At 36.1% G+C, this 20997-nt stretch overlaps 1 protein-coding gene across 1 annotated transcript in view; it reads left to right on the forward strand.

Moving 5' to 3' along the window:
• The window catches only part of LOC105999457 (chromosome unknown open reading frame, human C8orf34), a 354355-nt gene that overhangs the window by 256354 nt on the left and 77004 nt on the right, over positions 1-20997 (forward strand). Inside the window, exon 10 of the mRNA XM_013034481.1 lies at positions 2592-2668. Within this exon, the coding sequence (XP_012889935.1) occupies positions 2592-2668 (77 nt within the window). The remainder of the gene's footprint in view (positions 1-2591; positions 2669-20997) is intronic.

A 20997-nucleotide genomic window follows, 5' to 3' on the forward strand; every position in this document is an offset into this window, starting at 1 on the left:
GGCCATAAAGAAATGCAAATCAAAACAACACTGAGATTCCACATCACCCCAGTTAGGATGGCTATAATTAAGAAATCTAATAACAACAGATTCTGGAGGGGATGTGGCCAAAAGAGAATGCTACTGCACTTTTGGTGGGAGTGTAAAATTGTTCAACCACTCTGGAAAGCAGTATGGAGGTTCCTCAAAAAACTCCACATAGAGCTCCCTTATGACCCAGCAATCTCACTTCTGGGCATTTACCCAAATGATCACAAACATTTGGTAGCTAAAGCTACCAACACGACTATGTTTATCACAGGATTATTCACTAATTCTAACTTCTCTGAACTCGTCTTCTGACTCTTTAGATAATGGAACTTCTTTTTTTTTTTTGCCGGTCATGGGGTCTGAACTCTGGGCCTGGGCGCTGTCCCTCAGCTCTTCAGCTCAAGACTAGTGCTCTACCACTTGAGCCACGGCACCACTTCCAGCTTTTTCTGTTTATGTGGTGCTGAGGAATCGAACCCAGGGCCTCATGCATTCAAGGCAAGCACTCTACCACTGAGCCACCTTCCCAGCCCAGAAAATGGAACTTCTCATCTGCTGACACTTCCTACTTTCATTCCTGCACCAATGATGCATTTTGTCTCTGGGGGACTACTGTCAGTATCCTAAGTGGAAATACTATGCACCTTCTCTTTCAGCTTTCTGCTGCATTGATGTTCATCCTGTCAATGTCTCTTCAGAGGCTCTTCTCTGATTTGCTCCCCATTACTTTTCCTGATAGTGCTGGGTCTATATTCCCCTCTACTTTTCTCTGTCTCATATAGCAGCCCTGTTCTGTCCTCTTGTATACCATTTGACACCATGCTGCTTTTAGTTCATTATCCTTTCTCCTCCTTCCTCTTCCCATCACCTTCTTCTTCCACCTCCTTTTACTGGGAGTTGATAGGTAGGCACTGTACCAGTTAAGCATATTCCCAGACTTTTCTGCCATTTTACATTTCTATTTTACTGTTTTGCCATCCTGGGGCTCTGGACCTGAGTGCTGTCTCTGAGCTTTTGTGCTCAAGGCTATTGCCCTGCCACTGGAGCCATAGCCCCACCTCTGGCTTCTTTTTGGTGGTTAATTGGAAAGTCTCACTGACTTTCGTGCCCAGGCTGTCTGTAAACTATGATTCTCAATTCTCAGCTTCCTGAGTAAGTAGGATTACAGGCATGAGCCACTAGTGCCCAGCTTTACTTAGTTTAGTTTTGAGATAGGGTTTTGCCTTTGGCTTAGGCTAGTCTGGACAGTGATCCTCCAATTTATGCTTTCCTTCATAGGTGAGGTAAGAAGTGTGTGTCACCATACTCAGCTTTTATTGGGTGAGATGAGGTCTCATGAACTTTCTGTCTAAACTAGCCTTGAAATATGACCCTTCCAGTATACGCCTTCCAAAGAGCTAGGAATCCAGTCATATGCCAGCTTGCTTCCTTCACTTTCTATAAAAATAATAGCTTTTGAGGCCATATAAGATGACACTAAGCAAAATCAACTCCAAGACATGGACAGAAATGGTTTGTTGTTGTTGTTCTTTTTAATGTACTATGTGATTTTGTATGTTCGTTGTACTATGTGATTTTGTATGTACTTTGTATGTTCTTCCCCCTGTGGTATATCTCCTGTTGTCACTGTATTTGATTTTGGTACTCTAGTATTTTATGTACATTTATTTGAATTAAGGAAGGGAAGGGGAACAACAGAACGGTGAAAGAACCAATACAACAGTGATATACACAGACAATATGTTGGAAATGATCTATATAGCTTGGGGGTAGGGAGGGTTGGGGGGAGGGAAAGTAGGAGAAAAATAAGGGAAGAGGTAACAAGTTTGACAAGAAATGTACTTATTACCTTACTTACATAACTGTAACCCCTCTGTACATTACCTTGACCATAAAAAAAAGCTAAATACAGTTTTCTGTGGGAGAAATTCAAACTCCATATATTAGCATATAAATTAATATCGGAGAATGTAAGAATGCTTGCCAGATAATCAGATAAGTACATGTAATATTACTCCTGTGATATCTAAGGAACATTGCTTTGTGAGTGTGTCCTAGCAGGATTCAGTTAGTACATCCAATCTGTACAGTTTGAAGAGCTGCTATGGAAGATATTTTACTCCTACCTTGACAGAGAATGATATCTTAAACAACATAGAAAACTTCCTAACCATAAAAGACACAAAGAAACCATAATATACCATATATTCAAAAGATGAGAAGAAGGGAGTTTGAATATTTCAATACTAAGAAATGATGGATGTTTGAGGAAAAATGTATATTTAACCTGATGTCAACTTTAGACAATAAATACATGGATCTAAATGTCCCATGGTTCTCTGATAGTACATGTGATTTTTATGTTTCTATTTATTAGGTATACATGGTATAACAGATAAAGTCATCCTTAAGCTAAATGTCATTCTACATTCTAATTTCAACCTATACACACTATTTAATCAATCGCTTCAATGTCTTTCTCACCAACAGGCTTTATAAATCAGAAGAAGTAAAGGTAATAGGTGATTTAATTTATCTGTTTTTTTTTTAACAATTTAAAGATTCTTTAGCTGGGACTGAAGAAACAGTGATGGAGGAAAGTGAAGAATTTGAGAAAGCATCTACATTCTCAGCACAGGTGAGTACATGCCTCTAATACAGCTACTTTTTATTATTTATTACTTATTACTCTACTTTTTATTGTTATTACTTTCTTTAATCTCTAAAAACAACATAGACCACTAATGAGAAAAATGTAGATAGTATGGAAAACCATATTCTTTTCTTTCTTTTTTTTTTTTTTGGTCTGTCGTGGGACTTGAACTCTGGGCCTGGGCGCTGTCCCTCAGCTCTTCAGCTCAAGTTGAGCGCTCTACCACTTGAGCCACAGTGCCACTTCCAGTTTCCTAGTGGTTTGTTGGAGATAAGAGTCTCATGGACTTTCCTGCCCGGGCTGGCTTTGAACTGTGATTCTCAGATCTCAGCCTCCTGAGTAGCTAGGATTACAGGCATGAGCCACCAGCGCCTGGCTCCATATTCTTATTTAAAGACTGCTTTGAAATGTGCCATGGCCCTGTCTTAGTAACACAGTGTACCACATCTGCAAGTGGCCCATCTTGTTATAGGAAAACAACCAGGACATAAGAAACTCTCTAACAACTGGCGAAGAAGACTTGGTTATGTTCTGGTAGAGTTAGCCATTTACTTGTGCATATAAACTTTCTAAGTGTTTATGAGTTGCAATCTTAAACATCAGTAAGTTCAACAACACATATCTTAATAGATAAATGTTTTGTAAATCCTGAAAATTTACTTATTACTTAAGCATGCTAGTTTCAGTTGTCAAAGCTTTATGATACTTTGTGTTAAACTATATCTCTTCAATAAACTATACTGGGAGCAAATTGTTAGATTTATGACTTTAAATAAGACTCAAGGTTAAAATAAGTAATAGAACAGTATCTATACACATTTGACATATCAAGTCTATTGAACATGTTCAGTTGCTATGAAATCTTGAACATAATACTTAATGTGTTCATACAGTACTTCTATGTTCTCTATGGTGGCTTGCTCAGTAGTTTGCATAGTGTTTGTCATAAATAATGGGAATTACGTTTCTGACAGTTCTGGAGGTAGAGGTCTGAGATGAAGGGTTGACAGAGTTCATTTGCTTTGAAGACTTCATTCTTTCACTGCCATGTAGATGATCATTTTCTCCCTATGTCTTTATGCTTTCTTCCCTTTGTACATGCCTGTGTTCTAATCTCTTCTTGCTACCTATGATACATCCCCAGTATCACCAGTGATCATATATTGGGCCGTCTCCCACAACCTCATTGAGCCTCATTACTGCTTCTTCTTCCTTTTTGCCTTTTCTGTGGGTCCTGGGGCTTGAAGTCAAGGCCTGGTGCTGTCCCTGAGCCTTTTTATTCAAGGCTACTGCTCTATCTCTTCATTCATAACTCTATTTCCAGCTTTTTGGTGAAGAAAACAATCTCCTGGACTTTTCTTCCTGGTCTGGCTTTGAACTTCAGTCCTTAGATCTCAGACTCCAGAGCAAATAGGATTAGAGGTGTGAGCCACCAGAGCCAGGACCTTAATTGTCTATTTAAAGACTGTCTTCAAACACATTGTGAAATGCTGGAACTAGGAATTTGTGTATATATTTAAGAGGTACATAATTCCACCTATAACTCTGGGGAAATTTTTCATTATTTGAGACATTATTTTAAACCCTTTAAAGTCTTGCTTTTCTTTAATGTCCCAAATCTTCACCTCCCAAGTATCTAGGATTACAGGATAGAGCCACTGTACTTGGCTCTACTATTTTACAATAAAAGATTATAATATTTTTTCCAAGTCTTTCCATTTCCTAACAAATGGGGCAATGTCATTCTTTCTGACGGAGGCATAGAATTCCATTGTGTATACATACATTTTCTTGATCCATTCATCTACTGAGGGGCATCTGGGTTGGGGCTATGGTAAATAATGCTTCAATAAACATAGTCGTGCTGGTAGCTTTAGTGTGGTCTTGTTTGTAAACATTTGGGTAAATGCCCAAAAGTGGGATTGCCGGGTCATAGGGGAGCTCTATGTGGAGTCTTTTGAGGAACCTCCATACTGCTTTCCAAAGTGGTTGAACAAGTTTACATTCCCACCAACAATGCAGTAAGGTTCCCTTCTGTCCATATCCCCTCCAGCATCTGTTGTGATTAGAGTTCTTGATTTTTGCCATTCTAACTGGGTGAGGTGGTATCTCAATGTTGTTTTGATTTGCATTTCTTTTATGGCTAGAGAGGTTGAGCGTTTCTTTATGTGTCTATTGGCCATCCTTCTTTTCTCTTCAGAGAAGTTTCTCTTTAAGTCTTTAGCCCACTTATTTATTGGGCAGTTGTTTCTTTGAGGATTTGTTGTTGGGGGATTTAATTTTTTAAGTTCTAAGTATATTTTAGGTATGAGACCCTTGTCCACTGTATGGCTAGTGAAGATCTTTTCCCAATCTATGGGCTTTCTATTGATCTTTCTATTGTCCTTTGCCATGCAGAAGCTCTGCAATTTCATGCAATCCCATTTGTCCAACCTTTCTTTGATTTATTGTGTTTCTGGGTCTCTATTAAGAAAATTTCGGCCTGTGCCAAGGAGACCTAGGGTTTCTCCTATTCCATCCTGCAATGTTTTCAGAATGTCTGCTTTGACTTCGAGGTCTTTGATCCATTTGGAGTTGATTTTGGTGCAAGGTGATATATAAGGATCTAGCTTTAGTTTTCTACAAGTAGTTAACCAATTTTGCCAGCACCATTTACTGAAGAGGCTGTCTTTCTTCCATTCTATTTTTTTTAGCTCCCTTATCGAAGATTAGATGGCTATAGGTCTTTAGGTTCATTTCTGGGTTTTCAAGTCTATTCCATCGGTCCTGGGGTCAGGCCCAAAGGAACATAGGTCCCATAGTTTCCCTTATTTGCAATAACTAGTTTATGTCTGAGTCAAGCAGAAAAGGTCAGATAAGTTGATGTTAGGAGAATGAACCCCAAGATAAGTATTCAAATGTTTTTTGTTTTCTTTTCCTTTCATGCAATTGTTTCTATCATATTTATAAGATGATTTCTATGTTGCTTTGTATGTCCCTCCCCCACAATATAACCCATAATTTCACTGTTTTTGATGTTGGTATAATTTGTGGAGGGGAAGGGGAAAAACAAATCATTTAACTAGGGATACACGTGGACCCATTGCAAGAATGAGATGTACAAGTTGTTATGTCAAAAAACAAACTTAACAACTTTGGTTTGGGGTGGGGGTAGGATTGGGTAGGGGGTGAGGAAGGGTATGGGAAGGGATGGGAAGGGAGAACAAAGAGGAGGCAACAATGCTTGATAAGGAATGTACTCGTTATCTTGCCCATGTAATTGTAACTTCTCTGAATGGTATTCTCACAATAAAAAAAGATTATAATATTGTTGGACGTGACTAAGGGTGTCCATTGGTCATATTAATGAAACTAATCCTAAAAATTACTGATGAAATTAATGTATTTTTATTCATTTGTTAACTGTCTAGTTGTACCTTTCCTGATTCTTATTCCTGATTCTTACTAAACTTTGACTTTCTATTTTTATATAGTACTTCTTGCCTTCACTATGCTACATAATTTACTTATTCATTTTTTTTCTGTCTCCTTCCACTATAAGAATACATTTGTAAGAGTAAGAATTTTTGTCACCTTTTACATTTTTGTAATCTTAAAGGAGCATCTACACATATAAGACTCATAATATATATCTGCTGAATGACATTGGTAATAATTCCTCACCATGAGATGAAAATGTTGTCTTCTTTTCTCCTTCTTCCTCCTCCTCTTTTCTTTGATCTTTTTTGTCTCCTCTTTCTATTTCTCCTCTAACTCCTCCTTCACAATTTATTCTTTAATAGGTGTTTGATAGATGTTTTCTTTCATTCTTACAACTGCTTTAGAAATTGGGCCAAGTTTCACCTCCACAGTGACAGTTCAAATCTAATCCTTCTTCCTCTTAACTGACCAGTAAACATTAGAAGCCAAAAGCAAGACCTATCTGTGACTTATTGTTCAGCCAACAAGCAATTCATTCTTTCAACAAATTTTTACATTTTGTAGTGGAGTTTTCAAAGATACTTGTACCTTTGATACTTTCTCTAAATGTGTTGTTATTTGCTAAGTACCATGTAAAATATGCCATAGCCATATCCAGAGCTTTGAATAATGTTCCCACATCGGAGAACAAAATAGGATATATATTGGAACAAATATTTTTAGTACTATATTGCAGGGTTTCATTAACTTTTAAAAAAGGATACATTTTTGTCATTCCTAAGCTTTTGCTTATGTCCATAATCTGATTATGATAAAAAACACACCACCATTTAAATTGTGGTAAACTATCATTCATCACTTTTTACAAAAGTTTGTCAGCTGTGCGCTCTACCAAAGTCCATGTTTCCCCTCATGAAAAGGTGCAACGTGATTCTCTTTGTAATCACTCTCTCAAATCAAGATGTATCCTGTTTATGGGATTTGGGCTTGCTTCAAATAAAATAGAAAAATAGAAAAAGAAATTCATTTGATCAAATGTTTTGTGAGTAATTTCAAATTAGCTCAATGTTTACCTTCCACAATGCTTATGTGATCAGCTCCTAGTGCAAAATCTTGTGATAGCAAATGGGATTGCATGAAGCTGTAGAGCTTCTGCATGGCAAAAGATAGCTGGCAAGATCAGTAGGAAGTGTACCGATTGGGAGAAGATCTTCACTAGCCATACAACACACAAGGGCCTCATATCTAAAATATACTTAGAACTCAAAAAATTAAATACCCCTAAAACAAATCCTCAAAGAAACAACCATCTCATTAATAAGTGGGCTAAAGACTTAAAGAGAGACTTCTCTGAAGAGGAAGTAAGAATGGCCAATAGACATATAAAGAAATGCTCAACTTCTCTGGCCTTCAAAGAAATGCAAATCAATACAACATTGAGATTCCACCTCACCCCAGTTAGAATGGCTATAATCAAGAAATCTAATAACAATGATGCTGGAGGGGATGTGGCCAAAAGAGAATGCTACTGCACTGTTGGTAGGAGTGTAAAGTTGTTCAACCACTCTGGAAAGCAGTATGGAGGTTCCTCAAAAAACTTCACATAGAACTCCCCTATGATCCCGCAATCCTACTTCTGGGCATTTACCCAAATGACCACAAACAAGGCCATACTAAAGCTACCAGCACAACTGTGTTTATTGCAGTATTATTTATCATAACAAAGATATGGAACCAACCCTGTCTATGAATGGAAAAAAAACGTGGTATATAAATCTATAATGGAGTTCTTTGCTTTCATCAGAAAGAATGACATTGCCCCATTTCTTAGGAAATGGAAGGACTTGGAAAAAAATCATATTAAGTGAAGTAAGCTAGACCTAAAGAAACATAGGTCCTGTGGGCTCCCTTATTTGTAATAATTATCTAGGATAATCTTAGCAGACAGGCAGAATAGCTTAATAACTATGTACATGTGACCATATAGGCTGATGCTAAGTGAAATGAACTCCAAGATATGGGCACAAGAGGTTTTTATTTATTGTTGTTCCCAATGTACTACATGATTTCTTTTTTTCTTTTATGTTTTTTCCCCTATTGTTCATCTCCTGTTGTCACTGTATTTGATTTTGGTACCTTGGGTACTATATATATGTTTATCTGAACTAGGGAAGAGAAGGAGAACAACAAAATGTTGTGACAAAGGACAAGGGGGAACCAATGCAACAGTGATGGTCACAAGACAGTATGTTGGAAATGATCCATACAACTTGGGGGGAGGCTGGGAGGAGGGAAAGAGGGAGGAAAAATGAGGGAGGAGGTAACAAGTTAGACAAAAAATGTGCTCATTACTTACTTATGTAACTGTAACCCCTCTGTACATCACGTTAACAATAAAATTTAAATTTTTTAAAAAATTAAAAAAAAATCTTGTCATAGGTCAGCTTCGTTTCCATTTATTGTTCATTAAATCTTGAATTCTTGGAAGTTCTTCAAATGCACTTAATATCATCATACCCATTTAAATATTCCTTGACAATATGTGGCTCAAAATAATAAATGAATAAGTGAGAAAATATTGATTTAAAGGGTTATTTTAGCCTACCAGGTGGGAAGTGGAGGAAAGAGAATCAAAAGTTCAGGGCCAGCCCTAGGATGGTTAAGTAGACCCTACCTGAAGATGAAAAATTCAATCAAAAAGGTAGAGGGTGTGACTCAAGTGGTAAACCATTTGTCTAGTGAGAATTTTAAAAAAATCTAGAGCTCAAATGATTGGATCTTAAAAGATAGATTTTTGGAGAAAGGAAAGATCAGTAAGTTAGGAACACTATAGTTTTGCATGGGTGCTTCACAATTGGAGGAGCCTGAGAAACTAGGCAGAGGATTCTGTGCTGAGAAGGAAAATTTAAGAAAATAATAATATGCCTAGCATATATTTCCTGTGGCAAATGCTAGCACTTCTTATGATTCTACAATGTCTTGATAATCTATTAGTGAGATTGGAAGTAAATTTTGGTTACTTTAGATCTGCCACATTTTTTACTTTGTTCATTGGTACTCTAGGGCCAAGTGAATGATTTTATTTTCCACTCTGTCCTGATTTTTATACTCATAAGTAGAGAGTTTACAATGTGATTGTCTTCTAGAGTGAGAATTTCCCACACCTGCCACATTTTCCCTAAGATTTCATGCAAATGGACTTTCAAATGAATGAATTTGGATGAGATATAACTATAATAGTCTCTGATAATTATCATAATTACAAGACCTGATAATAAACATTGTGTTCATCTCTTCTGTGCCATATATAACTGCCTTATAAGAGTTTTGACAGCAAAGACATAGCTCCTAAATAAGTTTCTTTTTTGTTGTTGCTGTTGTTGGCCGTGGGGCTTGAACTCTGGGCTTCAGCACTGTCCCTGAGCTCTTCAGCTCAAGGTGAGTGCTCTACCGCTTGAGCCACAGTCCCACTTCTGGTTTTCTAGTGGTTTATTGGAGATAAGAGTCTCACAGACTTTCCTGCCGGGTTGGTTTTGAACCATGATACTCAGATCTCAGCCTCCTGAGTAGCTAGGATTACAGAAAGAAGTAATGAAGCTAATGAATTTCTTTCTGTCTTCTAGAACTATTCTCCAAAAGCCTGCATACAACTTTCTGGCTAAATAGTGTATTTCCTTTTGAAGATTCGTTTGTAAATCATGTTCTTTCTTCCTACTTTTATTTGTAATCTTCCTTTGAAAGTTATTCACAGAAATAGCCATAATATTTGAAAGAAAATAATAAAATGTTCACTTAGAGTTGACAGTAATATAAAACACAGTATAAAACATAGGTGTGAAATAGTAGCCTATTAGACTGTTTATTTAACCAGGAATTTTGATAGCTCAGGTTTCTCCCTTGTCTTACTAATATTGTAAATCTACCCCCCATAAAAATGTTTGTCTATTTTGTCATCTTTACAACTTGACATTTTATGTTTCTAATAAAGCATTTTCCAAATTCTTTTTTGTACTTAAATATAATTTATTTATATTGTTGAGGAATTTAAATAATGGTTATAGCTTAACAAAAGCTGCAATTCTTCTTTAGTATACAAGTAGCATGGAAAAAACAGACAACTAGCAATTGTGTAGATATATTTCAACCTGCACCTTTGCAAAATGAAAAAAGAAACACAGTTTCATTATCTTACCAAATCGAAGTAATAAATTATAGTGATTTATTTTCACTTGATAGTGTTGATACATTGCAGGCATGTTTTTGTAGCAATGAATTTTCTGCTAAAGAACAGTGATTAGAACCTATTTTGCTCAGCCTTAATTTTTTTTCCTTCATGCCCATGGAATTTTTGCTTGGCTCTTATGATTTACATTCTAAGGTTCCTATAAAATTGCTTGAAACTAGCTGTTATAATAGGCAAACTATCTAACAAAATTTTAGAATCTGTTGCGATTTCTCCTATTGACATTGGGTCTGTGGATTTCTAACATTTCATGGATGAAAATATTAGCTCAAACCTCTGAAAATACAATTAAAAAATCTGTTTTGAAAACTGTAACTTCTAAATGTCACATTTCCATAGGAAAAAATTGGCTTATATGGTAAAGTATGACATGATAACGTTTAAACATTAGTTGTGGCTTTGCTATTTAGTTCACTGCAGTTCCTTTACTTTACTTTAGCAAAAGTATGATCCTTTTTCTTGAGATCAGTTGAATTCTGCATTTAATATTTCAGATATTTGAGGGTGACCTGATAGAGACCAGATACAATTGATTTCTAGGCAAATGATATCCAAGAGTATATATGACAGCATCATATTAATGGTATGAGATCCCAACCATTATTCTTTTAATTCTTGTGAATATGACAAAGTATAAAGAAAATACATTTTGACATTTTCGGTATTTTGAAGTTCTTGCTAATTCTTTATGAAAGTGATAGCTGCTGAACAATGTTATTTGACTGGTGTATAACAAGAAGAAAAGCAGGATGGATAACGGTCATGTCATGAAGCTCATTGCTGTAGTATATTGGATAAGATATAGTATATAGGATGGTTAATTGGAAATGTATTCAGGGAATATTCAGTCCTTTAGAGGGGATGGCAAAATATTAGGTCTCACAAATGGGGCTTCCCTTTTATGTTCATCTTTTTTTGCAGCCCAGCAAACTATCACCATAAAAACTGGCTAGTTTAAAAAACTTACATCATAAAAAATGGCTAGATACAGGATGTTTTCCTAGTGAAGCTAACAGATCTATGGGCTTCTTTGTCACACTCATCCACATTTGTCTAGCCATGTTTATTTTTTGTCTATTGTAGGTAGTGGTATAATCTCAGAAATGTGCTTGTCCAAACTAATAAAAAGCTATGATAGTGACCTAACATGATGAATATTAAAAGTATATTTGAGCTGGGGGCTGAGATTTGTAATCCTGGCTACCGAGAAGGCTGAGGTATACAAATAACAGTTTAAAGCCAGCTGGATAAGAGTCCATGGGACTCATCTCCAATTGACTACTAAAAACAGCTGGAAGTAGAGTTGTGGCTCAAGTGAGAGAGTATCAGCTTTGAGCACAAAAACTCAGGGACAGCACCCAGGAGCTGAGTTTAAACATCACAACCAGCAAATACCACACACACATACACACACACACATACACACACACACACACACACACACACACACACACACACACACACACACCACAGGGAAAAGTTATCTTTCAAATTATATTTTAAAGTATGTTGGCTTTTGGCATTAAATGATTCCCTCCCCCTTTTTCTGTCAGTCAGGGGCTTGAACTCTAGGCCTGAGCGCTGTCCCTCAGCTCTTTAGCTCAAGGCAAGTGCTCTACCAATTGAGCAACAGCACTACTTCTGGTACTCTGGTGGTTTATTGGAGTTAAGAGTCTCATGGACTTTTGTGCCCAGGCTGGCTCTGAACCACAATCCTCAGATCTCAACCTCATGAGTAGCTAGGATACAGGGGTGAGCCACCGGTGCCCAGCTTTGATCACCCCTTTTTTAGATACTGAACTCTTTAAAATTCACTATGAACAACTTGGCGTTCTACTTTTTATTTTTATAACATAGTGAGCATATTCTTACATAACTTTTTGTGCATTTTTGAAGTCTTAACTGGTGTTAATATCTTCTTATTGCTCATGTTTTCAGTTTAAGACTTGATTTTTAGTGTCAGACCATAAAATAACTGTAATGTTTATTTTAATGCTAGATTTTTAGGTTGGCTATTTCCAGCTAGTGTGTTCTGGATTTATATGATCAGGAATTAGTGATGGGATATGGCAGTCCTCAGCACCCAATATTATATGTGACTAATTGTAGTCTCACTCCAATACAGCGTGCTCCTGGTCTCCTGTAGTATACAAACATAGTGATGTATTCTACAAACATCATTGATTTCCTGTGTTTGTTTTGATGTGAAAAATGCTAGAAACCACTGGTTAAGTCAGTTGACTTTGGGGGCTTCAATGTAATTCTTAGGAGAACAACTGTGCAAAAAATTACAGACGGTGTCTCAGGGTCAATCTCTTTAAGTGTCAAAGTATATAAAGTTCAGGATACATTGCCAAAAAATCCATTGTATGTTACAAGGAATCCCAAGCTTTTTCAAGGATTAAATATTCTCTTAATATGTATAAGTGAAAACAACAACAAAACATGTAATTGTCATATTGAAAAGTAAAAATGGACTTTTTTGTCTTTGAAATTGGATTTGTTTGTTCGATTACTGACAATGCAGATTTTTCATATATTTGTTAGAGGTATATTTATTGTCAATAATTTTTCTGTGCCACTGGTCACATTTCTTGTAGGGTTTGTTTTCCCACTGACTTTGCTACCATTCATTACTTTACAGTTGGTAATGTGTTCCATCTAAGATATGTTGCAAGTATTTATAGTAGCTTTCGTTTTGACTTTTAATGCTGTTTTTGATTATTTTGTTATATGAAAGATGTATTTTTCTCTTATGATTTCTCATCTTGTTTGGCAGGTGCTCTACTACTTGAGCCATACCTCTAGCCCTCTTATGATATGCTTTTATACATAGTTTTCTCTTTCAAAATTAAATATTTACTTAATAATTGTTTTCATTTGACTTTGGTGAATTTTATGCTGATGACAGTGATTATTAAGAGACAAAGATCTAGCATTATGTTTACAAATAAAAGTTGTTAGTGACCCCCGAGAATGCATCTGTGTTATTAAGATTTCTATCACTGTAACAAATTTCTGTCCATGTAAAAAGAGCAGTTTAAAGAAGGGAGGGTTTGGTTTACTTGGTTCAAGTTTCAGAGGCTTCAGTTCATGGGTGCAGAGTATATCGTGCTATGTTTATATGATGACATCTGGGAAACATAAAGCGTGAAAAAGACAAGGAACTAGAATCCCAGTATTCTCTTTAGGGACATCTTCCTCATAATGAAATTTTTCTCTGTTGGGCCGTATGTACTGATACTCAGCTATTTCCCATTAGTGTCATGGGTTGAGAACATAGTCTTTAACACATGGGTTTTAGGGAAGACATTTTATACCCACACTATGGCAGCACTCCTTTCTCTTCAGCTTAAAGTTTTATTTGCATCACTACTTACTTTGTAGAATAAAGTTACAGCTATTATTTATCAATTATTAATTTTACCAGGTATCTTACTTCATCCCTTTTTCTTTGCCAGCAAATAATGAAGTCTCTACATATTACATCCAAGAGCCCAATTGGACTCCTCAACCTTCAAGACTATCCAAATCTTTGATTCATTAATTTAGCTGCTATTTAATGTTCTTCTATAATCTGGGCAGTAGGGAGTTGACTATTTAATGCATATGCTATTTCAGTTTTCATTATTCTATCATTTTAATATAAAATATAAATTATCCTTTTCTAAAATATCCTTTTCATCTTGTTTTTGTACACTTAAAGATTTGAGCCAACATACAATAGTTAAAGGTTCTTTGTCTCAGTGCTAAAACAAAATATATTGAAACATATGTATATATATTCATGTATATATTTAAGAATCATACAGAAATATATGTTATATATGTTATATATGTTTGTTCAATATTTTGAATTTTCAAGAGAAGCTTAGTAGACCTTTTGACAAAATTTAAGAAAGTATTCATCACTTTTTGCTTTGGGCTTGCATAAAATTATTTTATTTAGAGAGATTTTTGCAGTTTCAGAAAGACAGCTTAAATAGTACGCACAGGAATCTCAAAAATTAGAAACAGAATTAAAATCTTAACTTCCAGCTATTTGTATAATCTTTTAGAATACTTGACTGAGAATTAACATAAACTTCTCAGGGAGGAAAGGAAGCTAAGTAATTCATAAGCAACTATCTCTCCATGATGTCTCAACTAGAAAATAGTAAATCCTATTTCATAAGAAGTGTGAATCAGATGTCTGTATTTATATCTTTTAGTGAATTTCTGGAAATTCCTCATTTCCTCAAGTTTTACAGATGTGTTGTAAATGTTTATTAAGACAGGATTTGCATCTGAGTAGGAGGAACTGGGCAATTCTGAACTGAGAGTTTCTGGGAAAATGAATTTGTTAAAGATGAAACATAAAAACTTTATTGACTTAAAGAGATAAATACCTAATTATGAGTGAAAAAAACAACCAAGAATTAGTCCCCTCCTTCCAGGCACCAGATCTGTGTTAAGATTCCTTGGGTAGATACTGATACATACACCAAAGGAGAAATTAAGAAAGGGCCATAGGTTTGTTAGACAAATGTCAGACATATAGCCACAAAATTTGCTATAACCATATAAAATTTGTTAGCTTTATTTATATGAGCTTGCATAATTGGTGTTTATTTTCCAATCTCCATTTTTAGATGGATAAATTAATCTTAGAAAAAGCTACCATAGCTAATGGTGGAGTGATTGATATGTCATATCTAAATCCACAATGGCCCACTCTAGGTCTTTGCTAGAGTTCATATCATCAATTTCCTTCTGCCTATGTTTGGAGGCCAAGGACTACATGCCTGTACTATATGAAACACTGTTGAGTCCCTGCTGCTGTACAGCCACAGCTGTTTCAATATTGTCCATCTTATACACAAGATTAGTATGCATGTTTTTTGGAAAATAATAATTCTCTTTATTACAAACTTTGAAATTACCATTCAGATTATTCTGACATTTTAGTATTTGTATTCTTGTAGGATATTAACATAGTACAGCTTATAGCCTTCTGTTCAATGACTGAAAGAACTATCATACATTTTTCTTTATGGGAAATTTACCTTGGAGATTTTGAACATATTAAAAGCCTAGAAAAGAATGTTTGGGACAAGTTAGGAATGAAATATATCCAATTTTACTAAACAATAGGTAATCAATCACCTCTAATGTCAATAAAATTTGCTATTGGAGGCTACAGGTATAAACTATTTGCAAATATATCTAATAAATTTAATCCCTATGTATTTAATTGAATGTTTTCATCTTTAAGTTAGTCTTACATAAAAACAAGAAATAAGAAAATAATGAACTAAAAAATAATTAAGGCTAAATGTTAGAAATTCATTGAAAGTATCTTATACTTGAGCCTTCCCCAGCCAGTTAGCTCAATTATTTTATATCTTTTATAAAACTTTATTTATTGGACTGGGGCATAATTAACATGGTAGAGTTCTTTCTTAGCAAGTAGAGACACTGAATTTAATTACCAGTACTGCAAAAACAAAAAAAAATCAAAAATCTTAAATAGTTTTTAATGAACATTAATGAACATTTAATGAACAACTTAATTGACATTAAAATTTAAATCTAATTACTCCTCATCCAGATTTGCAAAATACCAAGTTTTCACTTACTCTGTTCTTGTGAAATTGTCCATAAATTCTGTCATAAGAGCCCATTTTACTGTTTTCCTAATGGGCAATAAGAGACCAATGTCCTCCGTTTCTTACACCAGTGACTTTTTTCTTCCTAGCTGTTAACCTATAAAAGGAGAGCAAAGATACTTACTAAATCATATTTGTTTTTTTGGAAATTCAAGCACAATGTACGCATTTTACCTGTGGTTTTAAAGCCTTCACTCAGCCATGCTGTACAAATGTCAAATAAATAGTTGACTTTCATGTGTTTTCTCTGAGTCAATATAATGGACTAGTAGGGAAACTTCATCTTTCCACATCTCTGAGGCTGGAGATGCTGGAAATGAACACATTTATGTGTGTATTTCAGTTTTCAGAAAACACTGGTATTATTTCTGCAAACACAGAAGTACTGTCACCTCTTGGAGCAGGAGGAAAATGGTGGAGGGTCAGCTAGGAGCTTACCAAGCTCTCATGTAGAAACCAGTTTAAGTGTTCCAGTGGAAAATCCAAGGCTTAGAGAGTCACCCAACTGTGTTATCATAGTACAGAGAGTTTGGCCAGAGAGGAAAAATTCAGGCAGCTTGTCAGGAGACAGATGCAAACACTCACTGGTGGCCGTGGTGGTAGCAGGGGTAGCTGCCACTCCCGCCATATCAACAGATAGAGCCTGGGACAAAGGTACCAGAGATGGAGTGAGAGCGGGTTCTACTCACTGCCAGAGCAAACTGACAAGGAGCAGAAATCTTCATCCTGCTTATTACAAACCAACACAGACCACAGATGGTCTGAAAAACAAGGGAAAGGCATGAGTACCCCCACAAGATATCCTCACAGAACAGCATTTAGAAGGTAGCCACTCCTTCACCACCAGAGAAGAATTCCATCTTTGATACTGGCAAAGAATGGGCCAGAGCAGCTAACAGATAACTCAGGCCTTAGATGTAGACACTTAGATGCCATTTTTGAACTGATAAAAGGACCAGCAGGCCTCAGATCCACCCAGGGGAAGTTGCCCTTCCCAGGTTGAGGGAGCTCTGCCCAGGGCGGGGCAACTCTCTTTACTAGGTAAACAGAGCCAGAGGAGCACCCCGCCCCCTGCAGCAGGGAAAGCTCTTCCCTGCTGCAGGAGGGTAAAAGAAAAATAATTAAAAACTGGGAAAGGGCATAAATCCTAAGTGGCTCCAGGCTGGGCCACAGGAGTGGTTCAGGAGCTATCCTCCCAGTGAAAAGCTACTGATCACTGATAGGCCACAACCCTACCTAAATTGAAGTTCCCTTGCAGCAACTCCAAGCTAGAGAAGGCAGCCATCTCTCTTTTGTGTGACATTCAAAGCAGATTGCCCTCCCACTGAACTAGTCTGGGAGGATGGTCTCAAAGTACTCACACAGTTAACCTGCTCAAACAAACTTATTTAAGAAACCTACTAAACTACAGGAAAACCAAACCCACCAAATAAATCAAAGAATATCTTTTTCTACAATTCTCCCTATACCTATTAATTTCTGTCCCTGATCCCTCTTTGATTTTCTTAGTCCATTGATCTTTAATTGTCTGTTGTTGAACTAGATTGTATCTGTACTCACTTTGACTATGTAAAAAAATCTGTGCAACCAAAGGGTTCTGAGTTGATGCTTGCCTAAAAATAGTGTTCTAGCTCAGAATTGGTTTTGCTTTTGTACTTAAAAGGGCATAACAAACCATAGAAACACAAGAAAAATGGCAAGTCAAGCAACCTCATTCGTGCTCATTATAAACAGGCAACAGAACCATTAATGAATAACCCAGTGGAGAGTCCTCAAAATTTTCGACAAACACTACTGGTAAATCTGGTAAATGAAAAAGAGTGAAAGCCTACAAAGGGCTTTGTGTGACCAATCAAGGAGGGAAAGAAGTCCATATAAGATTTAAAACAAAGCTCCAATAAAGCCATCAAATCTGATCAATTATAAGGAAAGGAAATAAAAAACAAGGTAGAAAGCCTTGACAATAGGTTAGACCATATAGAAGATCAAATCACTGGGATTGAAGATAGCCTAGACATTATAGAGAAAGAACAGACAAGTATTCAAGACAATTCCAAGCAATATGATAGATCCATTGAACATATAGAAGATGCCATCAGAAGGCCTAATTTAAGGCAAATGGGTATAGAGGAAGGCCTAGAGACAGAAGTTAAAAGTGTAGGAAATTTAACAGAATCCTAATACAGAACGTCCCAAACATACAAAAAGATAAGCCCATTCAGATACAAGAAACCTTTAGAACCCCAAATAAAATGGACCAGAACAGGACATCCCACTGTCACATTGTAATTTGCACAGGATCAATAGAGACCAAGAAAGGATCCTTAAAGGTGTCAGAGAAAAAAGATCAATCACCTATAAAGGGAAAACAATCAGAATAACTTCAGATTTCTCAGCTGAGACAATGAAAGCAAGAAAAGCCTGGAATGATGTTTATCATGCCCTAAAGAAAAACAACTATCGACCAAGAATACTGTACCCAGCTAAACTCTGCTTCATAATAGAGGGACAAATAAAAACCTTCCACAGCAAAGAAAAATTGCAACATATATCTACACCAAACCAGCAATACAAAAGATACTTAAAGATGTTCTATACATAGAAAACCAAAAAAGAGTCCAATAAAGACCAAGAAATAGCCCCTAAACTGAGAATCAGATAATTATAGAACACAGAAGGTATAGCCCCCAAGAAGATGAATAACATGGCAGGAACTACCAAACACCTCTCAGTCCTAACTCTCAATATTAATGGATTAAACTCTCCAGTTAAGTGACAGATTCTCTAGTTGGATCAAAAACCAAGATCCATCTTCTGCCTTCTATAGACACATCTTGCTCACAAAAATAAACATATTCTGAAAGTGAAAGCCTCGAATGACATATACCAAAAAAAACTGACCCTATAGACAGGCAATCCTAATATCAGATAAAATAGACTTCAAATTAAAATTAGTGAGAAGAGATTAAGAAGGATATTACATACTAATAAAGGGATCTCTCCTAAAGAGAATAACAATTCTAAACATCTGTTCACCAAAACTGGAGCACCCACATTTATCCATGAAACACTACTTTCCCTAAAATCACATGTAGATCCAAAGACATTAATTGTTGGGAACTTTAACACACCACTTTTCCCCTGGATAGATCAACCCAACAAAAACTCAACAGATCTAATCAACTGCATAGGCCAACTAGACAAGAGACATCTACAGAATATTTAACCGAGCAGCAACAGAATACACATTCTTTTCAGCAGCACATGGAACATTCTCCAAAATAGACCACATTTTAGATCACAAAGCAAGTGTGTCCAAATTCAGAAACATTGAACTTATGCCCTGCGTTCTCTCAGACCATAAGGGAATTAAATTAGAATTCAACACCAAAAGCTACCAAAGAAAATCTTGTAACACATGGAGGCTGAACAACACACTGTTGAACCACCAGTGGCTCATGGAAGAGATTAGAAAGGAAATTCAAATGTTCATGACATTTAACAAAAAAAAAATCAAAATTACCAGATTCTCTGGGATACAGAAAAGGCAGTACTCAAAGGAAAATTTATAGCTCTGAGTTCCTAGGACAACAAATGGGAGAAATCTCAAGCCAACAATTTAATGATGCACTTGAAGCTTCATGAAAAGGACCAACAAGACAAACCCCAATCCAGTAGGTGGAAACAAATAATTAAAATTAAATCAGAATTAAATGAATTAGAGTCCCCCAAAAGTAGAAAGAATCAGCAAAATAAAGAGTTGGCTTTTCAAGAAAAATAACAAAATTGACAGACCCTTAGCAAATATTACCAGAAAAACAAGAGAACACACACCAATATACAAAACCAGAGATGAGAATGGAAACCAACAACAGTAGCAACCAAGATTGAGAACATTATAAGTCAATACTTCTCCAACCTTAATGCTAACAAGTTTGAGAATCTGGAAGAAATTGAAGAATTTCTAGCAAATATTGATATGCCCAAACTAAAACAAGATGATTTAAACAGACCCATATCAAGCATTGAAACAGAAACAACAAGAAGAGAACTTCCATTCAAGAAAAGCCCAGGACTAGAGGGATTCATAGCTCAATTCTACAATGTCTTCAAAGCAGAACTCATACCAATACTCCTCCCACTCTTCAATGAAAGTGAAAGTGAAAGTTCACTTCCAAACTCTTTCTATGAAGCCATCATAACCCTCATCCCAAAAACAGACAGGGACTCATCAAAGTAAAAGAACTATAGACCCATTTCTTTGATGAACATTGATGCAAAACTTCTCAACAAAATTTTGGACAATTGACTTCAACAACTCATCAAAAAAATCATACACCATGATCAAGCAGGATTCATTTCAAGGATGCAAAGCTGGTTCAATATATGCAAATCAATTAATATAATACATCACATCAACAAGATAATAAGAACAACAAGGATAAGAACCACATGATTATCTCAATAGATGCAGAAAAAGCATTTGACAAGATCTGACACCACTTTATGACAAAAGCTCTGGAAAAACTAGGAATCCCTGGAACATTCCTCAATATAATAAAGGCTGTGTATAACAAACCTTCAGCCAGCATTATACTTAATGGTGAAAAGCTAAAGCCATTTCCTATAAACTCAGGAACAAGACAAGGATGTCCACTCTCTCCACTCCTCTTCAGTTTAGTATTAGAATGTGTAGCCAGAGCAATAAGACAAGAGGCAAGCATAAAGGGGATCAAAACAGGGAAAGATGACGTAAAACTCTCAACTCTCCCTATATGAAGATGACATGATCTTTTATTTAAAGAACCAAGTTACTCTAGCTGATTCAAAACTTTGGCAAATACAGTGAAAGCAGGGGTTATACTGTGGGGGAGGGACATACAAAGCAACAAAAAAAAATCTTATAAATGTGTTAGTAACAATTGCATGAAAGAAAAAAAAACATTTGAATACATATCTTAGGGTTCATTTCCCTAACATCACCTTATCTGACCTTTTCTGCT

This window comes from Dipodomys ordii, unplaced genomic scaffold (assembly GCF_000151885.1).
Source record: "Dipodomys ordii isolate 6190 unplaced genomic scaffold, Dord_2.0 Scaffold190, whole genome shotgun sequence".
In the NCBI taxonomy this organism is placed as follows: Eukaryota; Metazoa; Chordata; class Mammalia; order Rodentia; family Heteromyidae; genus Dipodomys; species Dipodomys ordii.